Source organism: Rana temporaria, chromosome 8, assembly GCF_905171775.1.
Source record: "Rana temporaria chromosome 8, aRanTem1.1, whole genome shotgun sequence".
Taxonomy (NCBI): Eukaryota; Metazoa; Chordata; class Amphibia; order Anura; family Ranidae; genus Rana; species Rana temporaria.
The window spans coordinates 42,884,959-42,900,143 of NC_053496.1; the positions used below are offsets into that span (position 1 = coordinate 42,884,959).

Below are 15,185 nucleotides of genomic sequence, written 5' to 3' on the forward strand. Positions count from 1 at the left end.
CTCATATAGCAGGAGTAACTATACCCCGGAAAAAGCCGAAACGCAAACGACGTAAAAAAATGCGCCGGCTGGATGTACATTCGTGGATCGCCGTATCTAGCTAATTTGCATACTCAACGCGGAATTCGACGGAAACGCCACCTAGCGGCCAGCGTAAATATGCACCTACGATCCGACGGCGTACTAAGACGTACGCCTGTCGGATCGATCCCTCATTCAGTCGTATCTTGTTTTGTGGATACAAAACAAAGATACGACGCAGGAACTTTAAAAATTACGCGCGTATCAATAGATACGCCGGCGTAATTCGTTTGTGGATCTGGCCCAATATATATATTTTTTAAATGTAATTGAATATTTCATGCTACTAGCATAACCTACCACCAAAAATCAACCCACAATACATTTTCCTACTCCTGAAGATCGCAGTGATACCACATACTGTATGTGTATATTAGTTATTGTTTGTACCCGTAGTACAGCCCAGAAACAATAGTGTGCATTTTGCTTTTTTTGTCTTACCTAAAACACACTGACACTGATACTAATTAAAAAACAAAATAAATAAAAATCCTGCCCAAAATATATTGACCCTGACCTTTGACCCATACTTGACCCACACACTAACCCTGGCACTGACCTAGATCAAACCTTGCTCCGGTTATTTTTTCTTTATTATTTCTTTAATTTGTTATTTATTTATTTTTTACACCGTTTTTTTTTTAATCTCTCTATGCCAGGGGTGCCCAACCAGTCTTCTCCCCGTCCGTGCCGATCTCCCCCGGTGATGTCTTCTCCCCGTCCGTGCCGCTCTCCCCCGGTGATGTCTTCTCCCCATCCGTGCCGCTCTCCCCCCGTGATGTCTTCTCCCCCTCCGTGCCTCTCTCCCCCCGTGATGTCTTCTCCCCCTGCGTGCCCCCCCCCTCAATTTGTCAGGATGGAGAGCGGAGGTAGGAGCTGCTAAACCCGGCTTCTACCTTTTCCGAATGGACAGAGTCAGTGATCACTGACTCCGTCCATTCACATAACTGAAACATCGTAACCTGTGTTTACGATGCTTCAGTTTATGAATGGAGAGAAGCTTTTCTCCATTCATTTCAGCTGAGGCTGCAGATAAAGGGACTGGGGAATCTGTGTCCTTAGTCCCTTTCTCTGTCTTAAAGGGGAGATGTCAGAGGTCTGTTAAGATCCCTGATATCGCACCAAAGCCCCCCCCCCCCCAACAGGGCTAATTAAAAAAAAGAAAATATTTTTTTGCAATAAATAATAATAATAATTAAAAAAAAAATGTAAAATATAATAATAATAATAATAATAATAAAAAAAACAAAAAAAAACACTGACAATCTGCTACCCCCCCCCTCTAAAAAAAAAAAATCACTGTAAAAAAAATAGTAACAAATAAAAAAAGTATCGGTATTCGGTTTTGGCGAGTACTTGAAAAAAAGTATCGGTACTTGTACTCGGTCTCAAAAAAGTGGTATCGGGACAACCCTAGTTTGAACCATTTGGAGGTGGACTTGCTGTTGTGTTTCAGATCATTGTCCTGCTGCATAACCCAAGTCCACTTGAGCCCGAGGTCACGAACTGATGTCCGGACTTTCTCCTTTAGGATTTTCCGATAGAGCTCAGAATTCATGGTTCCATTAATTATGGTATGTCGTCCAGGTCCTGAAGCTGCAAAGCCCAGACCATCACGCTACCCCCACCATGTCTGACTGTTGGTCCGATGGTCTTGTTATGAAATGCTGTATTAGTTTTATGCCAGATGTAACAGGACACACACCTTCCAAAAAGTAAATGTTTTGTCTCATCAGTCCACAGAATATTTGCCTAAAGTCTTGGGTATAATCAAGATGTTTTTTGGCAAATGTGAGATGAGCCTTTTCTGTTCCTTTTGGTCAGCAGTGGCTTTGGCCTTGGATCCCATGGATGCCATTTTTCTCCAGTCTCTTTCTTATTGTTGAATCATGAACACTAATCTATCTGGGGCAAGTGAGGGCTGAAGTTCTTTTAGATGTTGTTCTGGGTTCTTTTATGACCTCCTGGATGAGTTGTCATCGTGCTCTTGGAGTAATTTTTATAGGCTGGTTACTCCTGGGAAGGTTCACCACAGTTCCAAGTTATCTCCATTTGTGGATAATGGCTTTCCCCGTGGTTCACTGGAGTTCCAAAGCCTTAGAAATGGCTTTGAAACCCTTCCTAGACCGAATGATTAAAAATGAAATGAAGCGTTATACAAACATAATTATGCTGTAAATTAGAAAAATACAAAAATCATTTGCCATAGACTAGTAATAAAGTGTACTGTGCTCCTTATTCCACAAGGTGTCCTTATAGATTCCAATCAGTAATGCAATCAATATCAATATAATTGAAAGTAATATCTTCACATTAATCCACCTGTGCATATACAGATATCCTCATGTCACCCTTACCAGTTGTGCCCTCACCTTATAGGCTTAATATCTGCGCCTTAGATCACAAACAATCCTCTGATTAGCGTCTTTGAATTTTTCTCCTTCTTATAACTCAGGTGTGCTCCTTCCTTATTGTTTACCATTGATCTCCACTCACATCGCCCACATGCAAAGTAACAATGCTTGCAATAGTGCTTTACCATTTTTTTAAAGGATTTATTTGTATAAAACATAAAACAAGTATCACTCACATTTTCCAGATTAAAACCAAGCCTTAGGGCTCTTTCACACGTCCGTTCCGTTCGTCCGTTTTTTGGACGTCCGTTTTTTGGACGTCCGTTAACGGACCGCAATGCTTCCCTATGGGCTAGCGTCCGTTAGCGGATGAGCATCCGCTAACGTCCGTTAGCATCCGTCTGCGTTCAGTTCCGTTTTTTTGGACGGAAGAAAACCCTATTTTTCTTCCGTCTAAAAGACGGAACGGACGAAAAACGGACGTTAACGGATGATCCGTTTATCATCCATTCCGCTAACATCCGTTTTTCTATGTAAAAAGCCCCCCCCAAAAAAAAAAAAAAAAACGGATGAAAAAACGGATGGAAAAACTGATGCAAAAACTGATGCAAAAACTGATGCAAAAACTGATGCAAAAACTGATGCAAAAACTGATGAAAAACTGACGAAAAACTGATGGAAAAACGGATCAACTGATGAAAAAAAAACTGATCTGAAAAACTGAACGGACGTGTGAAAGAGCCCTTAGGGCTCTTTCACACGTCCGTTCCGTTCGTCCGTTTTTTGGACGTCCGTTAACGGACCGCAATGCTTCCCTATGGGCTAGCGTCCGTTAGCGGATGAGCATCCGCTAACGTCCGTTAGCATCCGTCTGCGTTCAGTTCCGTTTTTTTGGACGGAAGAAAACCCTATTTTTCTTCCGTCTAAAAAACGGAACGGACGAAAAACGGACGTTAACGGATGATCCGTTTATCATCCGTTCCGCTAACATCCGTTTTTCTATGTAAAAAGCCCCCAAAAAAAAAAAAAAAAAAAATGGATAAAAAAACGGATGGAAAAACTGATGCAAAAACTGATGAAAAACTGATGAAAAACGGACGAAAAACTGATGAAAAACTGATGGAAAAACGGATCAACTGATGAAAAAAAAAACTGATCTGAAAAACTGAACGGACGTGTGAAAGAGCCCTTAAAGCAGAGTTCACCCCCCCCCCCCCCCGCTGGTGTCACATTTGGCACCTTTCAGGGGGGAAGAGGAAGCAGATACCTGTCTAATACAGGTATTTTCCCCCACTTCCAGGCATAGATTCAGGGCATAGATCACCGTTCGGCACCTACTCTGCCCCCCCCCACTGTCTTTTGGGAGAAACACAGGTCCCAGAAGACCAGTGGGATAGCGCAGCGGGACTCCCGCATGCGCAGTAGGGAGCCACAAGTGCTGGGACAAAAGTATTCTCAAAACCGACTCTGCAGCCCTGGTAATCAGAGCTCACCCCATCCTATACACTGACTCTCTCTTCCCAGACCGATACATGTACATTACTTTGTTTCTAATCTGTTCTTGAATTTTTTTAGATTGTGGCATGTTGTGTGGCTTTGTGTGATCTGTTAGCATGCTTCACTTTGTCAGACAGCTTCTGTGTATGTGATTTTATTTTTTATTTCCTTCTTTTAATAAATTCACAAATATTTTAATACTTAAATCTTATAATCAGATAGACATACAGTATATGCATTTTTATTCTTTTTTTGAAAATATTTCTTATTGAAAATATTCAAAAAGATTGGACAAACATTAGAGGCCAAAACAAGTTGGTATACAAAAGAGAATGACCGATATAAGGCAACAATACATTACACACATCTTTAACGATTTGTCTAATGGCTTCCATCCCCTTCGCCTCCCGCAGACGCAGACTGTGCAATCGGTAGCCAGGTTAGTCCGCCTGAGGTATTTGCAACATTCCGTGTGTCAAAAATAGCAGAAAAGCAGCCAAAGAGTCAGGCACTTAGAAATCGAAGCTCTGGACCAGTAATACTAAGGGCTTAGAAACCGTTTAAACTGTGAGCCCAGGTGAGAAGAAAAAATACTCTATCCTACCTTGGCTCATATAGGCTAATTCGTAGGAATAACAATGAGAACCCTAGTCAAGAGAATTATTTATGTGATTTCTTGATTCAACAGGTCTGGCAGTAATCAGGCCTGCATGTGGCAAGTGAATTTAACCCGGCTTTCCAAAAAATTGTGGTTAATCACAGTTCATTCATGATTCAGCATGGGAGGGGGCAAATACTTTTTCACAGCACTGTATGTGTGTCACCTGAGAATAACAAAGCATCATCTGTATATAATGCCAAGTTATCCTCCATCTCACCTCTCCTGAATCCCACTATTTGACCATTTTTACGTATAGCTGCAGCTACTTGTTCCAAAGCCAAGGCAAATATAGGGGGGGATAGTGGGCATCCTCGTCTAGTGCCTCTATTTAACATCGTTAGTCAGTGTTGAGAAGCTATTATTCATTTTAAGGCGGTTGTAGGGATTTGATTTACCAATTTTATATGTTATAAATTCATCCCCTAAGTTAAATTTCTTTAAGACACACCATAAATAGGACCACTCCACACTATCACATGCTTTAGTGGCATCTAAGGATAATTGTAACAAAACCACATGGGCACCCCGCTTAGGTGCTTTTGTCCACCAGCTAGCCCCTCCTGTCCTCCAAACCATTCCGAGCAGATCGAGAGCTAATATTATGTCCAATTTGTTTAGTTCCAAATTAGTTTTTTTTTAAACTAATTTAGGCAAATTCGTCAATTCGAAAACATCCGAATTTTTGAATCTTAAAATTTTTCCGAACATTCGGAAATTAAAAAATTCAGAAATTCTAAAATTCGGAAATGAGAAATCTTGGAAATAAGAAATCTTGGAAATGAGAAATCTTGGAAATGAGAAATTTTGGAAATGAGAAATTTTGAAAATTTTGAAGTTTAAATAATCTGAAATTCGGAAATTTGAAAATTCGAAATTTTGGAAATTCTGAAATTCAACATTTCTAAAATGCTGAAATTCCACATTTCAAAAAATCTGAAATTTGAAAATTCTGAAATTCGAAACTTCTGAAATTTTTTAATTAGAAAATTCTGAAATTCTGAAATCCAAAAACAAGAATGAAAATCCAAAAATTCAAAAGAATGAAAATCTGAAAATAAAAGCGAAAATTCAAAAACCCGAAAATTAAATTTTTTTTGTTACGTTCACTCAATTCCGAATTTTCTGATTTTCAAATTTGCAAATTTCCAAAAAAACAAACAAAACGCAAGTGAAATTAAAACTAACACATTTTTTGGCAGTGCACATGTCTAATACCAGTTTTACCCCACAAGAGGACATTCCCCTCCTGGTCATATTACCTTAACAATACAAACTGTACACAGGAATATAATTACCATAGCTGAACAACAACCAACATATACTACAAACATTAAAGGGGTTGTAAAGACAAAAATATTTTCCTCTTAAATTAAAGTCCGACAGTAGCTGATAAAGTAAAAAGTAATGTTTTGCATTATAACTAGTTTGATACCTGTCGAAATCGAGCTGTTTTATTCACCTCCAGCACTCCTGAATCGTTATTCTCACTGACTTCCTGGTTTGCGGTGCGCATTCATTCTTGCTACATCACGGCCTAATGGGAGCTACAGTTCCCATTAGGCTTAGCCTCTATGCCTGTGAGGGATGAGAGAGCATCTTCACGCAGGGCTGTAGTCATAGGGAGGGGGTGAGCACATTCTGCTTTCCACCATGCAAAACGGCTCAGATGCTGGTGGAAAGCAAGAATAGGAGTGACAGGAAATGGCATTTTCAAACCTGGATTACTGTATTTTGGAGGTCAAAAGGAAAAACGAGGTAAGTGATATTTAAATGCTCTAGCTTACAGCAATCAATTGATCTAATAAAAAACGAACCTTTAGTGTTCCTTTAAGTTAATTAAACAACTAGCCACCTGGACAATGTTTTGATTAATCAGAGATCTCATTCCAGGTCAGACTGGCCAGCACCGAACCCACAAAGTACACTGCCCATTATTCATAAGCATGGGCAGGGGGTGTGCCAGGTGTGCCTGGGCATGCCCTAATCACTGCATGCAGTGCCGATTCCCCCTATTTCCTATGTCCATAGTCAGTGGGTAAGAGGCTTGCTCCTAGTCCTCTCCAAAAGCCCTTGTCTTGGTTGGGTCTGCCACAATAATATAGCTCTATTATCAGCATTATGTGGTGGAATTTGAATAGTCAAATGTACCATATCAATGTTCACAGCGGTCAACCCATCGGGAATAAATCCTGATTGGTCTGGATGCACTAATTTGGATTCAACTTTAGACAGAAGAATAGCCAATACTTTGGCCAAGATTTTAAGGTGAGTCTGCTATAGTTGGATCTTTCCCTAGTTTCAATAACACCACAAATATTGCGCCATACATAGATTGAGTAAGTCTGCCTAAATCCTTAGGATCCCTTACTGTAGAAAGTAACTCCAGAGTATAGCTCCAAAAGTGTTATATACCTCTATACCTCTATGGGTAACCCATCTCTTCCAAGGGACTTTGTGTTGGGGAAAGTTTAGACCGCTATCTGTAGTTCTTCTAAAGTTAGAGGGACATTCAATAACTTCCTATCTACTTTCCATAAACAGGGCACGGTAACCTTACTCAGCCATCTATGGAGATCTTGATTGTCATATACTTCAGAAGTCATATAACTTTAGAATCATAAAAATCTTCATAGAATAGCCTAAAACCGTGCACTATTGAAGGACTATCTGTAACGATATTGTTATTGACAAAATTGGTATATATATATATATATATATATATATATATATACACAGAGGGCATCTGGTATTTGGCGATAGTGGCTAACAAATGCCTGCTTTTTCCCCCTTCTTCAAAAAAGGATCTTTCGGCAAATCTTATAGACTCTAATCGACAGAATTGCTGGCCTCTCCATCCATCTCTACCTCTTCTTTACCTCTCGCCCTCCCTCTTCCTTTGCTCTCCCTCTCTCCATTCCTCTGCCTATTCTCTTCCTCTCTTCATCCCTTTCTCTATCTTCTTTATTTTGTCATCCCTCTTTCTTCCCTTTATTTTTCTTCTCTCCCGCTTTGTCTCTCTTCCTCTTCCCTCCCATTCTCCATACTTCTCCACCTCTTCTCTCCCTCTCCTCATCTCTCTCTCTCTCTTTCACACACACACACACACACACACATATATATATATATATATATATATATATATATATTCCTCTTCCCTTAATCTCGTATCCCTCTCTACCTCTTCTTTCGCTCTCTTCATCCTTCTCTTACTCTTCCCTCCCACTCTCCTTCCCCCTCCACTCTCCATCCCTCTCTCCCTTTTCCCTCCCTCTCTTCATCCCTAATCTCTCCGTCTCTTCATCCTTCTCTTACTCTTCCCTCTAGCTCTCCATCCCTCTCTTTCTATTCTCTCCTTCTGCTCACCCCTCTCTCCCTTTTCCTCCCTGGCTCCCTGTCTCTCTCCCCCTCCCTCTCTCTCCCCCCATCTTTCTCCTCTCAATCTCACCACCCCTCTCTCCCTCTTCTTTTTTTCCCTCTCTCCATCCCTCTTCCTTTGCCCTCTCTTGCTCCACCCCCTCTTCCTTCATCCTCCCTCTCTTCATTCCTCTGCCTATTCTCTCCCTCTCTTCACCCCTTTCTCTATCTTCTCGCCTTCTTCATCTCTCTTTCTTTCCCTTCTTTCTCTTCTCTCCCACTTTGTCTCTCCCTCTCTCTCTCTCTATAACCCTCTCACTCTTTTACCATCTCTCTACCTCTTCACCCCCTCTCTCCATCCTTCCCTTACTCTTCCCTCTCACTCTTCATCCCAATCTATGGCTTTCCTCCCTCTCTTCATCCTCCTCTTCTCTCAATCTCTCCATCTCGCTCTACCTCTTTTTTCCTTCTCTCCATCCCTCTTCCTTTGTCCTCCATTGATCCATCCCTTTCTCCCTTTCCCCTCCCTCTTTCCATCCCTCTCCCTCTTCTCTCCCTTTCCTCGTCCTTCTGTTTTTCTTCTCTCCAACTCTCCATCTGCCTCTCCCTTCACTCTTCCTCTTTTTATCCCTTTCCCCCCCTCTCCCTCTTCTCTCCCTCTCTTCATCCTTCAGTTACTCTTTCCTCCCACTCTTCATTTGCCTCTCCCTTCTTTATTTCTCTCTTCATCCATTTCCCCCTCCCTCTTTTCATCCCCCCTCTTTTCTCTCTCTCTTCATCCTTCTATTACTCCTCCCTCCCACTCTCCATCCCTCTCTCCCTTTCCTCTATATCCCTCTCTCCCTTTTTCTTGATCCCTCTCTCCCTCTCGTCTCCCTTGATCCATCCCTCTCTTCACCTCTCTCTCTCCTTCCCTCCTCGCTCCCTCTTCTCTCATTCTCTCCATCACTTGCTACCTTTTCTTTCCCTCTATCCACCCCTCTTTTTTTTGCCCTCCCTTGCTCCACCCCTCTCTCTATTTTCCCTTCCTCTCATCATCCTTGTCGCACTCTACCCTCCTGCTCTTCATACCTCTACCCCTCTTCTCTCCCTCACTCTTTGCTCCCACTTTGTATCCCTCTCTACCTCTTCCCTGTAACTCGACACCCCCCCCTATCCTTTTTGCCCCCTTCTTTCTATCCCCCTCTCTCTCTCCATCCTTCTTTCTCTCTCTCTCTCTCTCTCTCTCTCTCTCTCTTGCTCTATCTATTTTTCCCTCTCGCTGCATCCCTCTTTTGTTCCTTTCCTTCTATCAATGCTTCCTTCATTTCTCCTTTGTGCCTTTATGTCTCCTGTTCCTCTCCTTTCTTCTCCCCTATTAATCTGTCCATCCACACTTGTTGTTACACAGGATAATAGGTTTGCACCAAGTGTGGTGGATTGGCACAGAATGCTGTTTTGAAGTCCATGAACAGTCTGAAAACTCATATTGTGATGAAATAAATAAGCCATGCATGTATTTTGTTGGACCACCAGCAGAGGGTAATGTTGCAGCGTATAAAAGGTGATCATGTTGAACACTTTTTTTAAGCTCTGCTCATTTCTCTGGTTATGTAGCATTTCACACTGATACATTGCATTCTGGGCCCTAATTTCAAGTCTTAACTACCAGCTGTGGTGTTTTTATCATGTATCGATGGAAGATTAATGTGACAAAAAAAATGTTTTTCTCCTTTTTCTACAGCTCCCTTGGAGCACATACATCTCATGCTGCCCTTCGTCACCACGAAGAACAAAGAGGTGAACGCATCGGTGGTGCTGTGGCCGAGCAATGTGGGGACCCTGACCTACGTTTGGTGGCTGGGGAACAACAGTGAGGTGCATTCAACTTGGCAGAGTACAAATCGTACCTCACAAATATCTGAGATTGGAGATGGCTTTCAGAAACGAAAGTTGTAGACAAAACATGCATTCTTGATACACCGTAGGCTCAATTCACAAAATCATTACACTGGGATAAGAATCTTTATTATCGGCCCTGTGACTGTCTGTAATCTAAATTCCCAGTCATGAAATGCATGAGCAGCATAGTGGCCTCCTTTCCCCTGGGCTTTTAGCAAGCTGCAGATCTCCTGACCTCCCAGAGTGCCTCCCATCTTCCATACTGACCCCCAACCTCCCTAGTGGCCCCTAGTGCCCCAGGCCTCCCAGTCTCCCACATTGTCACCCAGTCTCCCACTGTGTTCCCCAGCTTACCTCAGACCCTCTAGCACCAGCTTCCATACTGGTTCTTCGATCTCCCATAGTGGTCCCTAGTGCCCCAAGACTCCCTCAGAGCCCCCAGTCCCCCAAATCCCTCTTAGCCTTGCATTGTGCCCCCCAGCCTGCTGCAGAGCCTCCTGCACCCCACAGTGCCCTCAAACCTCCCACAGTGCCTCCCAGCTTCCACAGTGGTCCCCCAATCTCCCATAGTGCCCCCAGATCTCCTCATAGCCCCCAGCCTCCCAAATTCCCTCTCAGCCTCCCACTGTGTCCCACAGCCTGCTGCAGAGCCCCCAGCACTCCACAATGCCCTCCAACCTCCCACAATGCTTTCCAGCTTCGATAGTGGCCTTCACTCTGCCATTGTGCCCCCAGGCCCCCAGCCTCCACATTGCCCCCCAACATCCCAAATTGTTGCCCAGTCTCCCACTGTGTCCTCCAACTTGCTGCAAACCCTCTAGCACTCCATAGAACCCTCCAACCTCCCACAGTGCCTCCCAGATTCCATAGTTTCCATAGTGGCCCCTAGTGCCCCCAGACCCCTTCAGAGCCTCCGTCCTCCCACATTTTTCTCAGCCTCCCACGGTGTCCCCCAGCCTGCCGCAAAACCTCCAGCACTCTGCAGTGGCCTCCAACCTCCCACAGTGGTTTCCAGCTTCCATAGTGGCCTCCAACCTGCCATCATGGCCCCTAGTGCCCCCAGGACCCCTTAGAGCCCCCAGCCTCCACAGTGCCTCCCACATTGTTGCCCAGCCTCCCACCCTGTCCCCCAACTTGCTTCATATCCTGTAGCACTCCACGGTGCCCTCCAACCTCCCACAGTGCCTCCCAGCTTCCATAGTGGTCCCCAATCTCCCATAGTGTCCCCTAGTGTCCCAAGATCCCCTCAGAGCCCCCAGCCTCCCACATTGTCTCTCAGCCTTCCATGGTGTCCCCCAGCCTGCTGCAAACCCTTCAGCACTCCACAGTGCCCTCCAACCACCCACAGTGCTTCCCAGCTTCCATAGTGGCCTCCATCCTGCCATCATGACCCCTTTTGCCCACAGACCCCCTTAGAGCCCCCAGCCTCCACAGTTTCTCCCAGTCTATTACATTGTTTCCCAGCCTTCCACTGTGTCCCCCAACTTGCTGCAGATCCTCTAGCACTCCGCAGTGCCCTCCAACCTCCCATAGTGCCTCCCAGCTTCCATAGTGGTCCCCAATCTTCTGTAGTGGCCCCTAGTGTCCCGAGGCCCCCTCAGAGCCCCCAGCCTCCCACAATCTCTCTCAGCCTTCCACAGGGTCCTCAGCCTGCTGCAGAGCCCCATCACTCCATTGAGCCCCCAGCTTCCACAGTGCCCCCCCAGACTCCCACATTATTGCCCAGCCTCCCACTGTGTGCCCCAATTAGCTGCAGACCCCCCTAGCACCCCAGTGCCATTCAAATTCCCACAGTGCCTCCCAGCTTCCATAATGGCCCACAACCTTCCATAGTGGCCCCTAGAGCCCCCAGGCTCCCTCAGAGCCACCAGGCCCCTCCAGAGCCCCCAGCCTCCCAAATTGTCTCTTGCCTCCCACTGTGTCTTCCAGCGGCACCTGCAGACCCTGTGTTTACATGTAAAAAAACAGCATTGGTATGTAAATAGTGGCGGAATTAATATGTAAATATCCACGGACCAGCAGCATTGATATGTAAATAGAGGTGGCATTCATACTGTATGTGTATCATGCCCCGCTGAGGTCATATCTACCTCTGCTGAATGCTGCTCACTGGAGAGGTAAAGGGGCATGCTTGAAAGTCCTGCCTACAACTGTGGTCATTGAGCCTAACATCAGCCTGTTCTGCAAAGGTAAGCAAATTGCCCCTTACATTGGTGGTCATTGTAAATTCCCCATTACATTGGCAGTCAGTGTAGAATCCACTACTATATGCTATATATTTGTCAAAGATTTACAGCTTTGCTCTAAACATGATTCAGAATTTGCCTAACTAATCCTAACTAATCTCATCCTCCCACCACTGCCACTGATCCCATCAGCCCCCTAGCTTTGCCACTAATCACCCCCCTCCCCCAGCATTGTCACTGTTCTAAGGAGTCCTAGGATCCCCGGGAATTTTCTGTCTATTGATGGGTCCTCTCACCTCCCCAGTCCATGGTGTGCAGGCAATGAGGAGATGATGTGCTGTAACCTTTAGCAACCAATGAGTGAGCAGTAATGATCTGCACTAACCTCTTGCACCCAATCATTGAGCGGGAAGGATATGCAGTAACATCTAGCAACCAGTGAGGGGTAAGGATGTCCAGTAACCTCTTGCAACCAATCAATGAGCAGTAATAACCTCTAGCAACCAATTAGTGAGTGGTAAGGATGTCCACTAACCTCTAGAAACCAATCAGTGAGCCGTATTGATGTACACTAATCTCTAGCAACCAATCAACAAGCAGAAGTCATGTGTTGTAACCTCTAGAAAATAATCAGTGAGTAATAATGTGTTCTGTAACCTCTAGCAAATAATCAGTGAGGCATAATGTGTGCTGTAACCTCTAGCAATCAGTCAGTAAGTGGTAATGATTCACTGTAACCTCTGGCAACCAATCACAATCGCTGCCTGATCTGATTCAGTAAACTGATTTTGAGTCTAGCTGCTATTTATTGTATGCCTCGGAGAAGGTAGAGAGGGAAACTGCATGATGGGGGGTCGCAAGAAAATGTTTGCTCAGGGTCCAATCACTATTAAAGACCGCCCTGAAGGGAAGGCCGGAGTTCAACTTTAAAGGAACCTCTTAGCCATTCTCCAGCAAACAGGCACACAACCGATTGTGCCAAGAAAAAAAAAAGTCCAGAACATCAATTATTTCTCACGGCTCCAATGTTTTTACAGAAGATAGCGGGCCGAATCCCAGGGCTGCTCTCTCAGCCTATGCTCTCCAGACGATGGCTAGACCTCTAGAATACTTCCGATGTATACATTGTGCCGAGTTCTATCCAGACAGGTTAGCACAGCCCTTCTTCTTTTACATTTCTTATTTCTCTTTTATTTTTTGTCCTTCCTCTGCAGCCAATCATCACCCTGGACAGAAGTATCTCCTTCACCTTCGTGGCGGAGGGCATGAACAGCATCACCGTCCAGGTGACCGCAGGCAACGCCATCCTCCAGGACACCAAGACCATCGCCGTCTATGGTGAGTGGGACATGTGACTAACGCCAAGCCGTCCAGTTCTAAGGCCCCGTACACACGTCCGAGGAACTCGACGGGCAAAACTCATCCTTTTGCTCGTCGAGTTGTGTGAAGCCGCCGAGGATCTCGGCGAGCCAACTTTCCTCATTGAACAACGAGGAAATAGAGAACATGTTCTCTATTTGGCTCGACGAGGAACTCGTCGGCTTCCTCGGCCGAAAGTGTACACACGCCGGGTTTCTCGGCAGAATTCACCTCCGATCGATTTTCTGGCTGAATTCTGCCGAGAAACTCGGTCGTGTGTACGGGGCCTCAAACATTTGTTGGACGAATGTCACCTGCATTTATACAGCCTGGGCGAACCTTCCCCTGTATTTTCTGGTTTTGATTAACGTGTCTGCAAAGGTACATTTATAAATGGCATGGTAGATGAGCGGCTAAAATGATTCTAAACATGCAGTTTAATCTACATCATCCCTTCTATTTCTCTAAGTGAATGATGGCACTGTAATTATTTTGATAAACAAATCAAAGTGCCTTTTTCCTAATCGATACCCAGCTGTCACATGACCCAGCTCTTTCCCAGCCTGTCTGCAGGGAAACAAAAGCAGAAGGAGCTGTTCTCTGCTGCTGGTCACATGTCCAAAATGAAAAAAACAGCCTTTTGGATACAGGGTAAAAATAAATAAATAAATAACATCAATAAACTGTTTTAAATTGTCATACAAATAAATATTTGAAATCAAATCTGTATTATTTTTGGCAATAACATGGTGTGTGCGGATTTCTGCCAGTCACAGGCTCTGTTTTGCCCCTTCATCCTGTGTCTCAAATTAAGAGGGAGGTGAAGCCTCCTTCAATCTACATATATATCCTTCCCCCATTGTGTTTAGCTAGTTACTGGGCATGGAGGAGGAGGGAGTGGACTGTCATTTACCGCTGTCACGCCCACATGTATGACTCTATAGTCACATGGGCTTCTCAGATGTGATAGGGAGAAAATGCTCAGCATAGAAACTCACTGAAAACTGAGCATGTGCAGAGCTGCCAACGCTGCTCTGCTAAATCCCTAGCTGAACTGGGGACATGGACAGAAGGGGGAGAAAGAGAACAACAGGATCAACCAGTTTTTTTTGCAGAATACAGAAAACAAATCGCATAGTGACTGAGTGAGTATGAACAGCATGTAATACACCATCTATTGATATTTTTTTATGATGTGGGTTTAGTGACACTTTAAGGGCCCTTTCACACTGGTGCGTTTTTGCCGCGTTTTCGCGGTAAAAATAGCGCTATTAAAATGATCCCCATGCCCCTCTCCATTGAAATGAATTAAAAACGCGGTAAAAACGTGGTAAAATCGCGGTGTTTTATCGCGATTTTAACGCTCCATTTTTACCGCGTTTTTACAGCGGTTTTTAATTCATTTCAATGGAGGGGGCATGGGGAGCGTTTTATGGGCGTTTTAATAGTGAACTATTTTTACCGCGAAAACACGGTAAAAACGCGGGAAAAAACGCACCTGTGTGAAAGGGCCCTAAATCAAGCTACAGCTGCTGTGAGCTTTTGGTACACCCAAAAGTGGAAGCTTCTGTTTATCTGCCTCCTCCCGCCCTCCTGTGCCACATTTGGCACCTTTTGGGGGGGCAGCAGGTACCTGTTTTTGATGTTCGCCCACCCTCCTCCTTCCTCCTCCGCCAGGCCACTCAGAAAGTGAAGCACGTTTCATGCATGCGCAGTAGGCTTCACTGCCGGTTTCCCTTAGAGGCAATGGCGGCAGCAGCACCCGAGAACCGATGGAAAAATTGGCTGGGGGGCTGACATCGCAGGATCCCT

The 15,185-nt window shown here is 44.7% G+C and overlaps 1 protein-coding gene across 5 annotated transcripts in view; it reads left to right on the plus strand.

The window, feature by feature from the left end:
• Window positions 1–15,185, plus strand: part of SORCS1 (sortilin related VPS10 domain containing receptor 1) — an 834,705-nt gene that overhangs the window by 687,797 nt on the left and 131,723 nt on the right. For all 5 annotated transcript variants that reach the window (XM_040361653.1, XM_040361650.1, XM_040361655.1 and 2 more), the window contains exons 20-21: window positions 9,671–9,804; window positions 13,229–13,352. In XM_040361653.1, the coding sequence (XP_040217587.1) occupies window positions 9,671–9,804; window positions 13,229–13,352 (258 nt within the window). The remainder of the gene's footprint in view (window positions 1–9,670; window positions 9,805–13,228; window positions 13,353–15,185) is intronic.